General features: G+C 39.9%; 1 protein-coding gene across 4 annotated transcripts; it reads right to left on the bottom strand.

The window, feature by feature from the left end:
- Positions 1-20,643, bottom strand: plekhg7 (pleckstrin homology domain containing, family G (with RhoGef domain) member 7). Of its 4 annotated transcripts, XM_081608070.1 has the most exons (19): positions 20,499-20,639; positions 15,451-18,004; positions 14,448-14,533; positions 13,758-14,360; positions 13,092-13,114; positions 9,808-9,926; positions 7,559-7,599; positions 7,107-7,208; positions 6,566-6,715; positions 6,220-6,315; positions 4,800-4,898; positions 4,340-4,453; positions 3,803-3,977; positions 2,212-2,327; positions 1,943-2,030; positions 1,772-1,851; positions 1,507-1,660; positions 1,294-1,391; positions 1-277 (listed from the first exon to the last, which is right to left on the bottom strand). In XM_081608070.1, the coding sequence occupies exons 4-19, from the start codon at positions 14,268-14,270 to the stop codon at positions 167-169; spliced, it is 2,079 nt and encodes a 692-aa protein (XP_081464196.1). In that variant the 5' UTR covers positions 14,271-14,360; positions 14,448-14,533; positions 15,451-18,004; positions 20,499-20,639; the 3' UTR covers positions 1-166. The 4 variants fall into 4 exon arrangements, with proteins under 4 accessions (XP_081464196.1, XP_081464193.1, XP_081464195.1 ...); XM_081608067.1 differs by having other exon boundaries at positions 13,758-14,533; positions 20,499-20,643; XM_081608069.1 differs by having other exon boundaries at positions 13,758-14,533; positions 15,451-15,703; positions 20,499-20,633.
- Between the last annotated feature and the right edge of the window lie 84 nt (positions 20,644-20,727).

Here is a 20,727-nt window from a genome sequence, read left to right as displayed (position 1 = left end):
TAAGTCATAAGAATTTATTGTACACTAACGCATTAGCTGCCTTTAAAAGGCACACAGAATTTACAAAATAATCCTAGTGTTTGAGCAGTCATTGTGACGGACTCCTAGGGACAGTGAAGTGCACATTGACATCATTTCCAGTGGCTTGAAGTGCCACTGGATGGGATCAGATCTGGGAGGACTCCAGCCACAGGGAGGAGCTCTTGACTCGCGGCTGCTGAGAGTCCAGCTTCAGCAGCGCCGCCGCAGCGCCCTCCAACTTCGTCATCCATTCCCTCTGGAAAAGTTGCACAAGAAGGAGGTCAGGAGCAGAAATAACAGCAGCTGTGTGTAAGGATTGAGCATAAACTCTTTGTATTACTGCTTCTGCGTGAACAAAAGGCAAAACAAATAGGAAGATGCATAATTATTAAGTTACTGATAATCAAGAATGTAAATTCAAATTTTACAGAAATTTTAATTCTTTAGATTTTTCATAGCAACACAAGGAACTACATAACTGTAAAAGTAAAAATATGAAAAGTGTGGCATGCATTTGTATCCAGCCCAAAAAACTTTCATAAAAAGGTCCCATGAAGCTCCACTTGCTCTGGTCGAGTGAGAGCAAAATATACATTTTCAATCTACATGCAGTATGGGTTGCACAGTGTCAAAAGAAGACCCGTGGTTTGAATCATCACTCTCCATCCGATCTAAATGAGCTCAAGCTGGATGAAAAGCTGGCAGAACCGGGGTCTGACTCCTAGACCGGTACCAGTAATGTGTAGTTACTTAAGCAGTGCAGAAAAGTGAATGTGTGAGTGGTTTTATTTTGAAAAACCCAGAAACAGCCATGGGCGCACTTTCTCCGTCTATAATCAGACATTTAAGCGACTTGAAACCATTCCTCCCTCCCTGGCACCTCCAGACCCCCCCGCCCCCCCAACCCCCTATAGCTCCGCCCCTGCACACTCCACAGGTCTGATCTGTGGCTGGAGACTCCAACCCTAAAAGACTTGCAGCTGTGTTTGCATGAGAAAGGTGGTGCTACTCTGAAGCACAACTAGAGCTGACTCAGGGGTGAGCACAAACGCATACAAACAGTTTTCATATTTCCATTTGATAAAAAATAAAACAACATAAAACCTTTTACTTCACAATTATGGATTACTTTGTCTTGGTCTGTTTCGTGGTTTTCTCAATTTTTCACATTTTGTTTACATAACATTGCCAAAACTATTGACATTTTTCTTCCAGCCTTTTACATGCATGTCGTTTGAAACTTGTCATAAGTTCAGGCTTGAACTTATCTACCTTGGCAGACTCTGACGCAGCTTGAAGGATGAACGCACCGATGCACTGTTGGTACCGGTTGTGGTGCATTATGATGAAAGAATGTGGCAGCCCCGATGCTGTGAACAAAGAAAGTTCTGTCATCAGATGCAGAAAGTAAGAGCGTGTGATGTTTTAATTGTTCAATCTTCTCTGCTAAAACATGTAGAAAAACTCTGCATCAGGTGTAGTTACTGGAGGCATTTAGCTGATCAATGTTCCTGAGCTGCAGTCGATCCAGAGAGATGGGCTGATCGAGAACCGTGAAGGTGCAGCCCTCCTTCAGCAGCTGGTTCAGCTCCAGGTTCTGCTGCAGCCTCAGGTGGTTCTGCTCAGAACTGACAGACCTCTGTGCACAAAGTCAAAGCAAAAAAAAAAAAACGGGTACAAAGTTCAGATACATGAACCTCTCCACAGAGCATCTCCCACTGGCCCAGAACAGAACAAGATGGGCGCATACCTTCTTGCTTCTCTTTATCTTTGTGATCAGCAGGAATTCATCAAACAGGAACAGATAAACATCGATGAGCTTTGTGTTCTCTAGTGATGAACCAAAGAGAGACATTCTAAGATTCTGTACAAAAAAAAAGGAGGACATGAACAGTGTTGGATTTGGGCCAACGGTAGACACCTGTGAGCACCAGTTTCCCTTCGTGCAGCAGACTTCTGTGGGAAATCAGATTGTCCAGAGTGACGGCCTTCAGGAGATGTTTCAGACTCTGGAAAAGAAGCAGATCATATCAGACCTGAGCTCCTGACAGGATCAGGAAAGCTAAAAGATAAACAACTTCAAACGTGGAATCAGATATTACTTATCACATTTTACACATAAGTGATGTTTGTGACAATCGTGTGATGATCAAACATGGAGATGTTAAAATACATCCTAATCAGACGAACCTCTGGGATGAAGGCACGTTTGTCTCTTTCCCAAACTGGCAGCCACACCAGCGCATCTCTCAGCTGTTTCACCTTCTGGTAATTATCCAGCCACTTGACCTTCCCTTCCAAATCACCTGGAAACAGAAGAGTCACAACTTAACATCTAACAAGGACGATGATTACATTTTCAGTAAAAACAACGCTCCTTTAAAGGCAAAAGTATGCTTTAGTTTGTAAAGTTTAAAATTAATTAAGGGGGAGCATGGCTATAAAAGCATCATCCTGAATAAATGCAACATATTAAAACCAAAGAATCCATCATACATATATTAGATAAATAAAAATGCTGTCTCTTAAATAATTTTGCAAAGCAAGGTCATATAAAAAGGTAAATCACAATAAAAATAAATTGATAAAACTTGCGGAAATGTTAATGAGCTTGCAGGTCACTAATACACATCAGTACCCATGAATGAGATTGGAGATTTGGACATTAGTGAATAAAACATTTCTGCTGATTTAGATTTACTGCAAAAGATAATATATAAACCAAAACTGAAATGTCTTATTTATGGTAAGTTAAAACTTATTTTGCACATTTTTTTATTTTTGTTGTTGTTAATTTAAGGTATAAAAGTTTAATTCAGTCACTCAATAACAACAAATTCACACCAATATAAATAAATAAAAAAAAAGATATTTCTGACAGCTACAATAGCTCCTCTAAACTCTTAAATGTTTACAGGCTGTATAATTTTTTTGTAAAAACTTTTGTACTGTTTAGAGTGAATTACAGGATTTTACAAAAACGTGGACGGCGTCACCATTTTTACCTATACTGACAAGGAAATGCAGCATCTTTTTAATCATACGTAAGGCTCATCACAGTGACAACATTGCTAATAAATCTTATCTAACTGTACATGGTGATGCCAAACATGCACATGCAAACATGGGTGTGGCTGAATTTCGTGAGAGATTACAGATTTTATGGTAAACATTCCTCACGCCCAGAGAGGACATTGGCCGACATATTTCACCCATGACCGCAAAACTCCCATCAGCTGCTCCTTTTATCGTCACATCCATTACAAAAGGTGTGCTGCAGGAGCATGCATCTCAGAAAAGAGGAGGTAAGCAACTCTGTATTAAGTCCATGTGGGTTTTCTGTACAAAAGAACCAAATGGCATCAAAGTGAACGGCTGCTGCACATTTTCCTGTCCTGGTTGCAGACAGAAGTGCCACAACAGGTCCGTTGGCTGCTGTTCAACACAGCTGAGTCACCTGCTCTTAAAGAAAACTGGTCTGTTTGTTCGGAGGCATAACCACTCTGACACCTGCCACACATGCCATTTGTGTTCAAATAGAATTGTAAACACCTGCACAGATATGCTGATGAAACCCAAGTGAGCGACACTTTGATGTCTGGCGACTGAAGATGTGGCAAAAAAAGAGAGAGAAAAGATCTGATTGTTTTTTATCAATCTATTGTACAAATCCTACAACTAAAACAGTTTTTTTTCAGCCAGAGATAAAGTCAAATGCTCAGAAAGGTTGATGCATATTAAAGACAAAGACATTCAGAGAAAAGGTGTACGTGCTGCTCACATATGGACTTGTCCACTTTGTCAGCTATAACCTGCAGCTCCCTGCTTTCCTCCAACACCTGACATCTCTTTGCGATGTTCCTCAGCAGCAGCGGGTATCGGGTTAGCCGCTGCAGAGGCGCCACCAGCAGGTCGCGTAGCTGCAGCCTCCGGCACTGTTTGCTCCTCTCACACCACTAAGCCGAAAGCAAGGAGACAAAGAAAGGATTCATGAGAAGAAGACGGCAGAGTGGAGACAAGCATCTCGTAGTAAATGAACCACTGTTGGGAACAATAGTGCAGAGAGCTAACTTTTAAGGAGGGAGATCCCTCTAGGAAGCACATGTCAACAATCAGGAAGGATAAGCTGCAAAAGGATGACATTCCTCATTGGTAGGACTGTGAGAGACACCGAACTAATTGTTTAAAAGAAGCGTTGCTGGGTGTCCTCGCTCATACTTGGCACACACTGCCTTCAGTCAAAGGTACACTGCGTTCTGGCATTTGCTGACTAACACAAACAAATCAGCTGCTGCCTGAACTCTGCCGTCTCCTGTACCTTTACATATGGCCCGAAGTCCTCCCTGGGCATCAGGTTGTGCAGATAAAGCAGCGCTGCTGAGTAGTTGAGGCAGTACTTCTCCAGACAGTGACATATGCTCTCCTCAAAAACCTGTCAGCAGATTGAGGAGTTATACAGACTGATGGGTGATCAGACTCCATGTAATTTATGGGCTTCACTGTTTATGTATTTAGTTATATTTTTTAAAGATATTCAGAGGCACTTGCAGTTCATATCTTTCTTAGAACATTTTTGAAAAACAGCAGTGAGAAAAAATAGTTTTAGTACTGCACATAGCACCAACCTGAATTTTAGAATAAGACATAAACTTAAAGCAGGTGCATTGATATGCGGCAGGATGTGCAAAGCCATCAGTTCTACATCTTCACACACAAACAGTGCGTGTAAAAATCTGCTGTCACAGTGTACACACACACACACACACACACACACTCGCCTTGCTCAGCAGCTCCAACAGGGTAGGCCCGTCCCCCTGGGTAATACTCAACAAGTTCTTGATGACATGCAAGAGTTTGTTTAGGAAACTAAAGCTGACCTGCACAGGAAAAAGAAATGGCATGTCAGGTGTTACTGAAAGGCCAAGAGGCTAAGTTTTCAGTCTAACATGACTGGCATTTCTGGACACGTTTTTAATATGATCGTTATTTTTGGGTTTGACCTCGGTTAAAGTTCAAATCAAGTACAGGAGTGAAGAGATTGATCACATTTTCTAAAATGAAAACATGCACCAACCTGACAAAAATTATAAGCTCTTTTTATTTATTTACTGTTTTAAAGTAAATAAATAAAAAGTTCAGATGAAGAATCTAAACGAGGAGATCTAAACTGTTTCTGTCTGCCACATAAATATTTGATTTATACAAGTTTGAAAAAAAAAATTGCTATAAATTTGACTTTGTTATTCAATTATTACTTTTCCCCACATTGTTTTTCTACATACTTTTTTGATAATTATCTAACCAAGAGAAATCTGGACCTTAAATCCCATTTTGTGATGTTATGCCCCCCTGTCTCCTTTTTGGGGTGAATTTCATGTCTCTTTGTGGATGTGGTCGTGTTATTTGGTGGGTTCAGATGGGAGGCTAAGTGCTGGATCTTCTTGTGAAACGTAATGTCGAAAAGAATCGTGTCCCCGAACTTGAGTTTAATATAAGAAATAAATAATAAAATTGCTGGCAAAAGGAATGCTATTAACATTAAAAATGATCATTTTAATCGTGTTATTTTAGCCCTTCCAACACTAAAAGGACAAAAATAGTTGTACTTTTAAATTATTTTTATTTTATGAATTATTTTTATCCATTCTTGACTATAAAATATGTACAAACAGCTTTTTTAAAGGTTATTTTGGTCAGATTTGAAGGGATCTGCAGTTTGAAGCAAGAGATGGGGTAGAGGGATCTTTACACAACACAAAGCCATTAACAGTCAGAGAAAAAAATGCTTTAGCCTGAAGGGTAGGTATGCAGAAAATGATTTTATGTTAAGCTTTTGAAAACTTTTAAAACTGTCATTACACCTTGACACAGGTAACACAAACTCAACAATAGTGAACTACCTGAAGAAGCGCCAAGCGATATTCTTATTAAGGCTGCTTATTTTTTTGCTACAGTGATCAACATTTAACACTTAAAGTAAAACAAACAAAAAGGTGTATTAGGTAAAAACTAGGATCTAATTGTAATCCTACAGATACTGTGCCTTAAGATTTGAGATAGTCTCAAGTCTACAGTCTTAAGATTTTGTCTTTCGCAGCTCTACTAAGCTACCTTGTACCATGTTCTTTTTTTCTAAATAATTTACATTAGAAATATAATCCAACAAGTCTAATACAGCTTATTTGCATCATGTCTCACCAGGCAAAGTTCATTCAGGTTTGCAAACAGGCTCCATGAGTCAACATCCGTGAGGCAGTTGTTCTGCTGCAGGTTCATGAGTGTGGCTGAAAACACCTGAAAGGAACAAAACAGGCACAAACAGAAAGAGCCAAGTGTCAAAATGTGGTTTTAAATTTCAAATCCACTATTCCGTGGGAAGGACAACCCAACAGAGGTTTCTACGTGAACCAAAGAGAAGAATTCAGGGAGATAATAAATAAAACACAAAGCAGCAGGAGTTGGGTTTCGTTTGGGTTTGGTCGATTTGTTTGTGGGTCTATGTGTTTGAGTGGAGCATTGTGAGGCTTTGAATGGACAAGGTCACCTCTTTGAGAACCATGAGCTGATCCAGGAAGTAAACACACTCGCTGGTGAAGAGTTCCCAGATGGCCTCTTGTCTCTTTCGACCCTGAGGGTCAGAGGTGACGCCCACCTGCGAGGACTGATCCTGGAGGAACTCAGCCAGAGAAAAGTCCTGCACAGACAAACAACAACAGTGAGAAACGAGGAAGCTGCGCCTGCCTCAGAGCACGTTGGCACAGAAAAAAAAAAAGATTACGTTTTCTGCCACCATGGTGAATCAGATGCAGGTCAGTGTTTATTTATAGACTTTTGTAGAAATGATCTAATTGGTTGCCGCCTAGAAATTCTGGTTCTTGCACAAACTGCATTGTTTTAACTCTGCAGGACATTCCCGCTAACTGCTGTTTTGTCATTTCTAAGTCATTTAGCAAACAGTGAGTTGTGTTTAAATTAGAAATCTGAAGGTCTCTGTAGTTCAAACCTATCCTGGATGAGGGCACATACTAAACCAATCTGATGATTAACATACAAAGCAAAGAAGCTTTGCTGTGGATGCTGCTCACCTTATACTTCTGAAAGTCTGTGTTTCTCCAGTCTTGAATCTGCACCGCTGAAAGGTATTTTTCAATATCTGATACTGTGCCCACCTGCAATTTCCCTTTAGTCTGAAAAACAGAAAACAAAACTCAGACACAAAACAGACTGTATTGGAAAACAAGAGATCATTTCTTTATTTTCTGTTTAGCCCTGGTCATTATGAGCAAAAATAGCACCTTTAGAAGTGAATTAAAAAGTCTGGCTCAAGTTCTACATTTCAACCCCCTGCAACAACTGTGTGACCTAAAGGGGATAAGAGGAAACGCACTAATCTGCTTTGAGAAGTGGGTCAGAGAACAATGTCCAAACCAACTGACCAGTTTTGTAACAAAGTACATCCAAACAAACCACAGACCACATCGCTGGCACCAGTCACGCACACACACCAGACAGACCTGCAGGCAAACGGCACACCTACCGTACTGCGCCTCAAAAAGGGCCACTTTGATTTCTTTGCATCTACAGAAATCAAACACAGAAACAAAGTGTGATTGTGTTGTGTGGCAACAGTCTGGACGCAGACATTAAAGACCTTCTGACAAAGTTTGCTTTGATTTGAGGACAATAGTTTAAAACAAAATACGAACTGTGACTCTGAATTGATGAACCCCTGTGCCAATTTGCACCCCCCCCCCATTTCATAACAACACAAAATCCCCTCCTTATACTCCTAAAGAATGCACATAAACTATGATCCATGTATTCAGGTATATCCATGAAATATGAAGATAAAATTGGACATACAGAAATAAGCTCATTCAATTTTTTTTTTTTTGGTAATTTTATTTGTATAGCACATTTTCAGCAATAAGGCAATTCAAAGTGCTTTACACGAATTGAAGGAAATACAAACAAAATAAACCAAAGTTAAGAGCCTGATTTTGGTCACCATTAGGACCAGTCGACGGTTATACAATATGACTCAACTTATTTTCTTATTATGCTTAGTTTTCTTATAAATATGGGCAAGTAAAAAAAAAAAAAAAGACTTTTTAAGAACCTAGACAAACCTTGTATAATCCATTCATAGTCTACAGTAAAGTTGCCTTCACATCTCGCCACATATGTTAAAAATTTATTCTAATTGGGTTTGAATGTGAATTACCTAGCAGCTCTGGCACATCTATAGAATATGTATCACTTATGATGCGTCCTTCCTTTTTGTAATTGTGTATATTGAGATGGATGGTTTAAAATTACTGTCGTTTTTGTTTTACTTCTCTAGGTGCTAAATGATCCCTTGGCCATCTAAAGATAAAAGTGTAATGCTGAATGCAAAGTTTTTGCCATCATCATATGGTCATTTATTTATCACTCATTTCAGAATGTGAAATCTTGTTTTCAGATAATGAAAACCTAAAATCATGAGGAAGACTGTTGACTTGACAGATGTCCAGAAGACAGTCGTTTTCCAAAAGGAGGGAAAGCCACAAAAGGTCGTTGCTGAAGAAGTTTGTTGTTCACCGAGTGTTGCATCCAAGAATTGAGCATTAGGGAAATGTGCACCACCAACAGTGATAACTGCAACCTTGAGAGGATTGTCAAGGAAAACCTGTTGAAGAACATGAGCTACAAACATAGCATTCCTCGTGTCAAGCCACTCCTGAACCAAAGTAAACGTCAGTAGCATCTTACTTGAACGGAGAAGAAAAAGAACTGGACTGCTGTTCAGTCGTCCAAAGTCCTATATTCAAATGAAAGTAAAGTTTGCATTTTATTTGGAAATCAAAGAAGAGCAGAGAGGCACAGAATCCATATTGTTTAAGGTCCAGTGAAGTTTCCAGCGTCAGTAATGGTTTGGGGTATGATGTCATCCACTAGTATTGGTCCACTCGATTTTCACAGCCGTCTACCAGGAAGTTTTAAAGCACTTCATGCATCCTTCTGCTGACAAGCTGTATGGTGATACTGATTTAATTGTCTTGGTACCCATCCACATTGAAAATGAGAGACGCCAGACCCAACAATATGGATGATCAGAAAGATACAATCAAAGCAACCTGGACTTCCATCACAACTCAGGAGAGTCACAGGCTGATTGTCTCCATGCCATGTTGCATTGATGCAGTAATTCATGGAAAAGGAGCCCCAACGAGGAACCGACCTTTCCAAAACCTGACTCTTCTGTTTGAAATATTTTTATTGACCATTTGTAAAACGCAAATTTTCTAGAACAGTGAATTTTAGGTTCAAAATGAAAATAAAAACTTAAAATACAAATCTGTAAAATACACAAATTTTACTTTTTAAAATGAGAGACAAAAACGCTAGAATGTTTTTCATGATATAAATATTTTTGGAAATATACTTTTGAGATGTAATATAATTTGGCATTTGGTCATAGAGAAGTAAAGTACTTCAAAAGTAATAACACAGCAAATACTGTATGTATAGCGCAGATTGCTTTTAATGCGCTCTTTATAACCTCTTTTGCCATCAAGGAAAAAATCCAGCCAAACCCAAACTCTTAAGTCACTTGCCTCACATTTACAGTAAACATGGGTGGGTTATGGTCAAACCTTTTGACATCAAGAAGCAAACTGTTAAAACACTGACTCATAACGGTACAAATTTAATCAGAGGGCAGATCACTTGGCTAAGGATCATATTGCAATCAAACAGAAAAAAAAAACCCTGACATATAAATGAGAGAACGTGGAATTTTACCAGCGAGATTTGAATCATTGATCATGTCCGCCGCTCCGTTGGACACAAACAGGTCTCCTGGTGAGACATCGAGTCCAGGTAAACTGACCACCACTGAGCTCCGCCTCCTCTCCTGAAGCCTGAAGCAGAAACATGAGGACCTTTAGATGCTGAATAGTTTTATCCAACATCATAAGATAAAAATGAACAGTCACTGTACTAATTAGCAGTACAGTAAAGTTGTACAGTACAGGGAAACGGCTGACTCAATATCTGAGAATCTCTTGTAACAAAACTAGTCTATGTGAAACGTAAGTAGAGTCAGACTATCCGAGCTGGGGGGTGGAATAAAATTCCCTTTGTCATTTTGTGTAGCAGAAATGCCACTGAAATATCATCCGCTTTGTGTGGAAAACCAGTGATTAATTTGAGTAGCAGATATTATGAAGGATAAGTGTTATGCGCCTGGCTCATGCATAGACAGCTGCCGATTAATGGATCACCCCATTTGCGTGGACGAAGACAAGCTGTCAATGTGTGCCAGTTCTAATCCTCCCAGTCTTCTTTTCATAGTTGGTAACTGAGGCATGGCTTTGGTTGGAAAAACACAGGCCTGCCTTTTAGCCTGGGGGCAAAGCTCACACAGCCGCCATTCTCAAATGTTATGACTTATCCTCCGTCGCTGTACTTTGGGATTACTGTTCAGGGCAAAAATGAACTTTCACGAGCTAAAATTAGCAGCTGACAAATGTGATTGTGTGACGAAGGCAACATTAAAGATGGCAATGAAATGACTGTAGAAGTTAAGGGTGTGGGGTGACTCATCTGTCACAAAGGATTAAATGAGGTACACCTTGAAAAACTTGATCAGTGACAATGTCAAATGACAATCACAATCAAATAAGGCCTACGCCAAGAAAACAAGAGAAATTATTGAATGTGGCTGCTGCCGGTTAGCAACTAGATGGGCTGGATTTTCCTCAAAGTGATTGTTTCCTCAGATGTGATTGTTTCACATAACCAGGTAGACCACGCTACACTAAAGAAGTTACTTTTTTCTCTGGCTGTATGGAGAACAGAGTAACTTAGTCCCTGCCCCACCTGTTGCTGCACACTACTGGTCAGCTGACTAGAAAAGAAAAGAAACAAAATACACCAAATATTTTTTTTCTCACAAAACACTAAAGACAAAATTGACTACATTTCCAGCCAAACAATCTTGGCGTGAAAACTAAAGAGCAGCACCCCTGAATCAGTGTACAGACACATTTTATGTATAAGGAGTAATATTTCTCATAATAACTTATGTTAAATTAAGAAGTGTATTCCAAATTATGCTTAGCTTTAAGCATAAAGATAAAAAAAACAATGTTTTATTTTATGATTTGAGATTGACACAACTGATGTACATTTCCCTTAATGCAGTTAGAGTAATCCAAATATTACACACTATTTAGTAGCAGAAAAAATATTCATTACTTTACTTGTTTAAATAAAAGTTGTTGCACCACGTTAAACATTTTGGTTATAAAATGTTTGTGCAAATACTGTGAAGAAATGGGCTATCATACCACATCAAAGTTTTACCTTTAATCCTAAAAAGCCAAGACTATTTACGATATGCAATTTCAGTACTTTGATATGCATTTCAATACTTCCATCATTAACCTGATGTATAGCGTAAATGCATTTTGCACATTATAAAATTTCTTTGATACTTACACAACTGGAAATACACAACTATGATACAAAATGCAAAAATTAACAAAGTAGCAAATGTTTTGAAAGCATTTGATAACAGAAACTAAATTAGGATTTTTTTTTAATTTTAGTTTTGTTTCAGTTAGTTTTGTTACCTTAAATTCTTGTATCAGGCTGTATGGTTTAAATATTTAATGCTCACAGGGGGAAACAAAAGCTCAAAAGTAGAACAAAAGTCCAGTTTAACTAGAAAAATATTGCAGCAGAAGTTGAGTGTTCATTGTTCACTAAAAGCACATCCTCATTTCTGACTGTGTTTAATGATATTTACTGACAAACCATTGTCAAACAATTAGCTGCAGCAGAAGTAGAAGTACCAACAACAGTCTTCACCTTTTGTTAATGTCAGCTGTTATATTCAAAAACAAACCACCAACTTTTTCCCTCTTACAGTGCAGAGCACTAGTATTTAGTACAGTGACTGCACTTTTTCCAACTGTACATGTACAGTTGCACAAGCAGCTTGGGACACTAACTGGGAGCAGCTATAAGCTGCGTGGCTGCAGGGCCAACATGTACGCTTTACAGGATAAGCTAGTGTGCAGCTCGACTGAAAACGGGAGTAACCTATTCCTTCAGCATGCTTTTGTTAGAATGTGAAAGGCTCAACTGTTCCTTCCTTTCACTGCCCTTCCTGTTAAACTATTAAACACGACCCCACCAATCCCCAACTCCAGCTAAGTGCACGTACATCGCAACAGATGGCATCAGCACCTGAACGTGGCATGGGCTGATGGGGCGCTAAGACAGAGCTGACTGCACGTCTAAACCAGGTCAATGCTTCATCGTGATTCATTCCGTGGCATCGTCACAATGAGCCCCTGTTGCCTTGTGATCGTGCAGAAAGCTTCCTCTCTACCAGCCTCTCTGCCAGCAGAGAGCACTTGCTTGTTTTGTCTCCCATATTAACGAGAGAAAATAATGATGTTCCAAAACAAAACTGCCCTAACAGACTGCGAGCAGGGCCCGGACACTGTCCCAGGCACAGTTCCAGGGTGTAATTAATGGGACAAAAGCTACCTAATTATCCAGTGTGAGGAAGAGCCTCGCCGCCCATGAGGAGGGGTGTGGGTGGTGGTAAGGGAAAACAGCTTTAATGAGGGTTTGTCTAGCCCAAATGTAACCATGGGACTCTCAAAACTTAACCTACCGTGCTTATGAAGCATTAACAAAGACGTGAAGGACAATGAATGCACAAAGGGGCTCCTGAAGCTAATGGTCCGATCGGCATCCAGAGATCAGGCCCAAAGCACTTTGATGTGATGGAGCTCGACTTTCTACTTTTTTTTTTTCCTTCTTTGCTGATAAATTATTTGCCACAAAGCAGCTCAGCTTTACCATTTGAACACCTGACAGCTGATAGGCGCAACTACAAAACAAATGTGCGCTCTGTAAAAAGAGTCCAAATATTTTACTACATTCCTGATAAGCAAATATGTTCCCACACATTTGAGCCTGAATATTTGTATGCTACAGTGCTCACAGTCCCAACAGACAACATGTAAACAATGATATTCACAGTGTCAAAGGTATAGTGCGCCTACCTTGGATGACACCGTTCCCTCTCCTGTAGGAAAACAGAGAACCTTTATTAGAGCTGTAAGCTTTCAAAAACAGTGAACGTACAATTTCTATGCTGCACGGACACCGTAAAGACCGAGCATGCAAAGACCTCCTACTGCCAACGGCACCACTAGATCACTTTCAAAGACACCGTAATCTGAATCAGTGTTTTAAGTGGTCGCTTGGATTCAAAAGCCCTTGATATTGTGGGAGAATGTCGACACTATTGAGAAAGTGCCTGCCTGGAAACCACGAGCTGATGAATAGAGCTGCCCATTATCTTTTTCCAATCGCTCACTGACCCCTCCATTATTGGGTGACTGCTGACTGCGGTGAATGGGGGCCCTGAGGAGAGCACTTCCCAGGGCCCTCCAGGCTGTGGGCTTGGTCAGAGCTGTCAATGCATGTAACTGCTGATTCATTTGCTGTCCAAAGCTTGCATTGTGAGTGACCGCTCCAGGAGGGCTTCTGCAAGTGAGGAATGTCTACCTATTTAATTTATTAAAGACCATGCATGGAAATACACAGGGGAAAAGGTCTTGAAGTGTTGGACTGAGGCTGGCGGAGGAAATATTACCATTACCATTTATTTATATTACTATTTATGTTTCAGTTAAATTGAAATGGAAATCAACAAAAACCCTTACCTGCACTTCTACATCAGAAAACTGAGACTCTTTCATTAGAGCAGAATGAGCCCTGTTGCATTCCCATTTTGGGGAATTGACACCGTTTTCAAAAGTCTTTGATCTACGCGATCTGGTTCTCTGTCGCCCAGAGAGTGAAACGGACTGAGGTTCCTGACAGTTCTCTCCATCAGAGGAGGGGGTTGTTGCTAAAGGTGATTTGACTCTCTGCACAGGGGACAGAGGGCTTCCAGGGCACGGCTCCTCCTGAGTGCTCTCCATGCGGCCCAATTCTCGAGTGTCAATCACAGGACGTCTGGTGCTCCTCATCCTCCTCAAGGTGGGAGACGTAGAGATGCGTCCAGGAGCCTGGCGGTCAAATTGGAACAAAGGTGCCAGCTGTCCCTCAGTGTCCACCAGCGACAGGTGTCTCAGCTTGGAGTGCGTCCGTGTGAGATCTATATGCATTATGACCGGGCTGCAGGTCTGACACTCCTTGTGCTCGAAAGACCCTGAGTCCGTTTGGGTCTCCATGTCCGACGATCCCGTTGTGACGACTTCATTCTCGGCCCATTCGTTGATATAACTCCAGTCCAGCTTCTTCTCATTGTCCTGGTCTTTGTCCTGCAGAATAACGTGCTTCAGCGTAGACATTGTAACCTCAAAGGCATTATTACAGTGCAGCAGACATCTGAGAACGTGTAATCTTACAGCCTGATCGCTTCGGGTTCCTTTAAGGTGACGTCAGATGATAATCCTGTTGTACTCCACTTTCACACCATTTACTTCTCAGATTGCTGGAGGAAAAGCAGGATATTTCAAGTTATGTTCATTCAATCAAAAAGTTTGCTGGTGATCAGAAATGGCAGACGTATCTCTCAAAAGACAATGTAATTTCGAAGAAAATTGTTCTGCCTTTGTTTACATTAGAAAGTTGAAATGTATTTATACATTTCTCAGTAATAAATAGAAGAAAATCAACCCTTCTTATAGCTGATCAGCTTTTTGCGCATTTACACTTATATTTTGATCATTTTTCTTATGTAATGAGCTTAAATAGATATTTTCCTCAAACATCTTCTGTCAGACTCAAGTCAGGACTCTGGTTGAACCACTCTAATGCATAAATATTAATTCTACTCATAAAAAAAACATTCAGTCTAAAATTAAGACTACTTTGGCTCTAAATTTGCCAACTAAATAAATAATTTTGGGTTTAACATTGCATTTATTTAAAATGGCAGTTTATTGAGAATTAGCAGAGAAAAAAACCCTAAAAATTTAAATATCTTTTCATTAATAAACGGGATATCTGGATCGAAAAGGCAGGTGTTGGGTTCAATGGGGCTCCAGCAACGCACCTGTTACTAGAATAAATATTGCGTTCATTCAGTATTTAAGATTAAGACTAAACCTTAGTCTTGGACTTCAAAGACTACTACCACTTTGTTGGTGGTAGTAGTCATGAGCCATTTCTAAACTAAAATGTTTTTTGTCGCACATCAGGTGCATTTTATTGACAAGTCAAGCTCTTGGCTCGACAATATCCATTTGGGAACAAAAAGCCAGTGTGCAGACAGCGGAAACAAGTCACAAGTTTACAGCTTTTAAGCTGCAGACAGCCGCTCTTTTAAATATTACTTCTGTGAAAGCGAAACCCGCACCTGTTTCGGAAAGACGGTAAAAAATTAATCAACAGATCTAGTTTACTTACATCCCTACAGCTGCTGCACCTCGACTCCGCCGCCGTGTTGAAGTGTGGCCGCAGAGAGCAGCAAGTGGACCGACCGGGTGAAAGTCTGGGAAAAAGTCTCGAAGTTGTTTAATTTCCAGGAGAAACTGAACAATGCAGAGAACCGGCCTGTGGAAAGGTGAGTCTGCTGCGTGCTGCTTGCCTGGGAACATCAACTCTCTAACCCGGGCGTCCCTCCCTCCTTCCTCCGACACAAAGCAACGTCACAGGCTGCCTGGAACAATGAGGCTGGGCTGAATAACATGCAGTCACTTACTGCCGCTCTACTCGTGTCATGTGAGGGGAAAATTAAACACCACATGCGGCTGCCTTCTGAATAATGACAGACTATATAGATGTAATTTAGATTGCTGACAGTTTACAGTTATATCAGGGCAACAAAATCCCGAAAGTAGAGTTTTTAAAGAGCAACTTTCACATTTTTAATTAAGTCTATTCAATGTGAAACTATCTCCATATTCTGGGATAGAGTTGATGGACAGAATATGTTTTCTACTAAAGAAAACAAAAGCCTACTAAAAGGCAAAACATTACGGTTTGACGGAACCAAGCTAGAACTTTTGGACCACAATTATAATCTTATATATAAAAAGATAAATAACCCAGAACATCACTAACAGAAGTGTGCACTGTTCTTACTCACAGTGAAATATGGTGACAGCTTCCTCATCATGCTGGGTTTACTTTTCAGATGAAGCAAGTCATTTATCAATATTAATGAACATGTAAACAGATCGAAACACCAGCCAGTTTTGACCCAAAACCTATTGGTAGCATCTAGAAATCTAAAGATGGAGGCAGATTTTGCATTTCAACGTTGTAGTGACTCCAAGCATCTGCCAAAATCAATAACAGAATGTCTTTGTGAGGAGGAAATTAAAGGAAAATTGTAGAGTCACTTGTAGTCCTCAAAATCTGATAGGATATCCAAAATGAAGTTGACACGCATTATTAATCGCAAATGTGGGATTCTGATAAACTCCAACTAAAGAAAAGCAAATTATTAAAAAGGTACATCAATAAAGTTGGATTAAGGAAGTGCACACTGATGCAATCAGGTTATGTGCGATTTTTTTTTATTTTACTTTTTTCCCCCCTCTATCAGAGGGGAAAGTGTAAAAAGCCACAATGTTTGTCACTATTTTTGGAAGACATTTTGAAATGACCGGTACTTATAAAGGTATCATTCTGAAAATTTAAGTATATAAGTATGTAAAAAACATTATTAACATGCGTTTCATTTGTGTTTTACATTTTTAAAATACACAAGTACGAGGATGTATTTAAACAGGACTTAGTGCGTGTGGTGCTACAGTTTGCTACAGCTTTTACTCAAAGTAGAATTTAATTACTTCAGTGGTGACTAATAATCTTTATCCTACATCTGTAATCTATAAAAATGCAGCAGTTGAACACCAATAAAATAGAAGAGTGATAGGGAAGCACTGCACTTTGTACTTCAGCTTCATTTTGAACATGAGGAGCTGTAAAATGGCACTTACAGGAAGATGCAATCTGATCTGTGTGCCAACATTAAATCAGCTGTTATCTCTGATATGTGTTGTAAAACAATCACTTAAGTCAGTTTCCCACAAGCAGCTCTCCGAAATTAGGGAATGCAGTTTCTTTTTCTAGTTTCACATGGAAAAAATAACTGGATTATTTCCCACATTCCTATTTGTACATACAGACATATATTAGACAATGGGTCACTGACAGTCCAGCTCATTGGAAACGGTGTAAAAATGTCAGTATGAGTTGGTGTAGAGAAGCTGAAGAACTTGTTAGTGAACGCTACGGGGCGACACAGATTGTGTGTGAATGTGAGCATTTCCATGATTAGTCGGAAGCGCCCCCTGCTGGATTTAGAGGTGTGGTACACTGGAAATGACAGCTACGTGATCCATTTGTTATTTTGCATCGCTGTCATTCTAAAGCAATGGGTCTTCTATTAAAATAAACTAGATCTGTAAGGCTAATTTTTGTTCTTTGGAATTTTTTACCTGAAAGAAGATTAACCAGGTGTACCTTGCGTATTAAAGATAGATGTAGTGTATTCACTTTGCAAATATGTATTTGGGTATGTTGTCTAAATATTGACCTGCAGGTTCAGTCAGCAAACTTAGGAACTTAAAAAAAATATATTGTTAAGTAATTTAAAAAGAATAAATGAAAATTTAATAATTAAATTAAGCAATAGAAACCCATAAAATATTTGCATCCATAACAGTTATTTCTTTTATTTAAACTATTTTAATGAAGCTTAAAAAAACAGAATAATGCATAGTACAGATGAAACGTGATTTTTGTTACATAAATTTCAGCCGACTAAAAGAACGCCAATATGGGAACTTCACGCTCTGTCAGGATGAATTTCTGCTGTGTGCCATGGAGGTGATAATGGTGCAGCTCTGATGAGATGTTCAGGAAGCTCTGGTAGCTTTAATAATGCGCTTCAGAATCTCTGCTTTGTGTCATCTTCCTCCTGACAATGATCCATTAATGATCTGTGGATCTGTGGGAATTAGGCCAGAAGAATGTGTCGTTCAGTTAAGAACAGTAACACCATGGCCATTAACCAAAGTATTGGTAATGTGGTTCAGAGTTTTGGTGGTGACAAGTTGATGACCTGGTGACCTGTCCAGAATTTATATCCCCACTCCTTACCTAATGATCTCTTGAGATAGAAAAAAATCGCTCCTGCTGCCTTGAAAGTGGCTACAGAGAATGGATGGTTGGGTCTCCACAAACCTCATCAGAAAATGTAAACATTAGGTGTTGTAGCATTTTCTGATAGATTCTTATTCAGACTTTTGACTTGATAAAACTGTGACCAGCAGATGGCATGGCTGCCCAAATCATCACTGACTGCAGAAACTTCACACTAAAACTCAAGCTAATTGGTTTCTTTGCTCATCCTGAAGACATTTTCCAATTAAAAAAGAGAGAGTGGATTTATTCAATCAGTGCAACATGTGTAGCCCTATGTGTGCAATGACTCTTTAAATCCTCTTTTAGATGCTCTCAAGACATGAGTTATTTCTATTGCTTGCGCACCTTTATATAACATACAGTGGGGCAAAAAAGTAATTAGTCAGCCACCAATTGTGCAAGTTCTCCCACTTAAAAAGATGAGAGAGGCCTGTAATTTTCATCATAGATGTACCTCAACTATGAGAGACAAAAGGAGAAAAAAAATCCAGAAAATCACATTTTCTGATTTTTAAAGAATTTATTGGCAATATATGGTGGAAAATAAGTATTTGGTCAGCTACAAACAAGCAAGATTTCAGGCTCTCACAGCCGTGTAACTTCTTCTGTAAGAGGCTCCTCTGTCCTCCACTTGTTACCTGTATTAATGGCACCTATTTGAACTCGTTATCAGTATAAAACACACCTGTCCACAACCTCAAACAGTCACACTCTAAACTCCACCATGGCCAAAACTAGAGAGCTGTCAAAGGACACCCGAAACAAAATTATAAACCTGCACCTAGCTGGGAATACTGAATCTGCAATAGGTAAACAGCTTGGTGTAAAGAAATCAACTGTGGGATCAATTATTAGAAAATGGAACACTTACAAGACCACTGATAATCTCCCTCGATCTGGGGCTCCACGCAAGATCACACCCCGTGGGGTCAAAATGATCACAAGAACGGTGAGCAAAAATCCAGAACCACACGGGGAACCTAGTGAATGACCTGCAGAGAGCTGGGACCAAAGTAACAAAGGCTACCATCAGTAACACACTACGCCGCCAGGGACTCAAACCTGCAGTGCCAGACGTGTCCCCCTGCTTAAGCCAGTACATGTCAAGGCCCGTCTCAAGTTTGCTAGAGAGCATTTGGATGATCCAGAAGATGACTGGGAGAATATCATATGGTCAGATGAAACCAAAGTAGAACTTTTTGGTCAAAACTCTATTCGTCGTGTTTGGAGGAGAATGAATGCTGAGTTGCATCCAAAGAACACCATGCCTACTGTGAAGCACGGGGGTGGCAACATCATGCTTTATGGCTGTTTTTCTGCCAAGGGACCAGGACGACTAATCCGTGTAAAGGAAAGAATGAATGGGGCCATGTATCGTCACATTTTGAGTGAAAACCTCCTTCCATCAACAAGGGCATTGAAGGTGAAACGTGGCTGGGTCTTTCAGCAGGACGATGATCCCAAACACACCACCCAGGTAACGAAGGAGTGGCTTCGTAAGAAGCATTTCAAGGTCCTGGAGTGGCCTAGCCAGTCTCCAGATGTCAACCCCATAGAAAATCTGTGGAGGGAGTTGAAAGTCCGTGTTGTCCAGCGACAGCCCCAGAACATCACAGCTCTAGAGAAGATCTGCATGGAGGAATGGGCCAAAATACCACCAACAGTGTGTGAGAACCTTGTGAAGACTTACAGAAAACGTTTGATCTCTGTCATTGCCAACAAAGGGTATATAACAAAGTATTGAGATGAACTTGTTATTGACCAAATACTTATTTTCCACCATATTTAGCAAATAAATTCTTTAAAAATCAGAAAATGTGATTTTCTGGATTTTTTTTCTCCTTTTGTCTCTCATAGTTGAGGTACATCTATGATGAAAATTACAGGCCTCCATCATCTTTTTAAGTGGAAGAACTTGCACAATTGGTGGCTGACTAATTACTTTTTTGCCCCACTGTACCTTTTCCTTCCACTCAACTTTCCAATAGTTTACATGCATACAGCTGTGTGTTGGCTTCATTTGCAGTGATCTGTTGTGGCTTGCACAATGACGGGTCTACTGGTCAGCTCACAAGTCTGCAGTTCTCCCTATTATCATATAACATTTCTGAATCAAATGACCTATTTTGCTATATTCAAGTGTACTTAGAGGCATCTGATTACATATCTGGCTGGGGTTATAAGCTGCTGCACACTCAGGATAATCCTCTAGCCATATGTTGACCAACTACTGCAATGATCTTATCACAATTAATGATTGAAATGTTGTCAGACCATAGTTTTTTTTTTTTACTTACCCGTGATGTCATATTGTTCTGTTTCAACATGTTTCCAACTTTCCCACTTAATTAGGGCAAAGCCAATACCTGCAGTCTACATTTAACTCAGGAATATTGCAGCACTCACATTTCTCCTCCTCCAAAATGATACACTGTTGCATATTTCCATTCATCAGGAAGTCTCCTCTGACTGAAAGCCAAATAAAAAGATGTGAAACCGAAGGGAATCGGCCCCACAGCTCTGACA

This window comes from Poecilia reticulata, chromosome 6 (genome assembly GCF_904066995.2).
Source record: "Poecilia reticulata chromosome 6, P_reticulata-male-v2, whole genome shotgun sequence".
NCBI classification, from domain to species: domain Eukaryota; kingdom Metazoa; phylum Chordata; class Actinopteri; order Cyprinodontiformes; family Poeciliidae; genus Poecilia; species Poecilia reticulata.
Note: the sequence above shows the minus strand (reverse complement) of the source record. Positions and strands in the feature narration are given on the sequence as shown.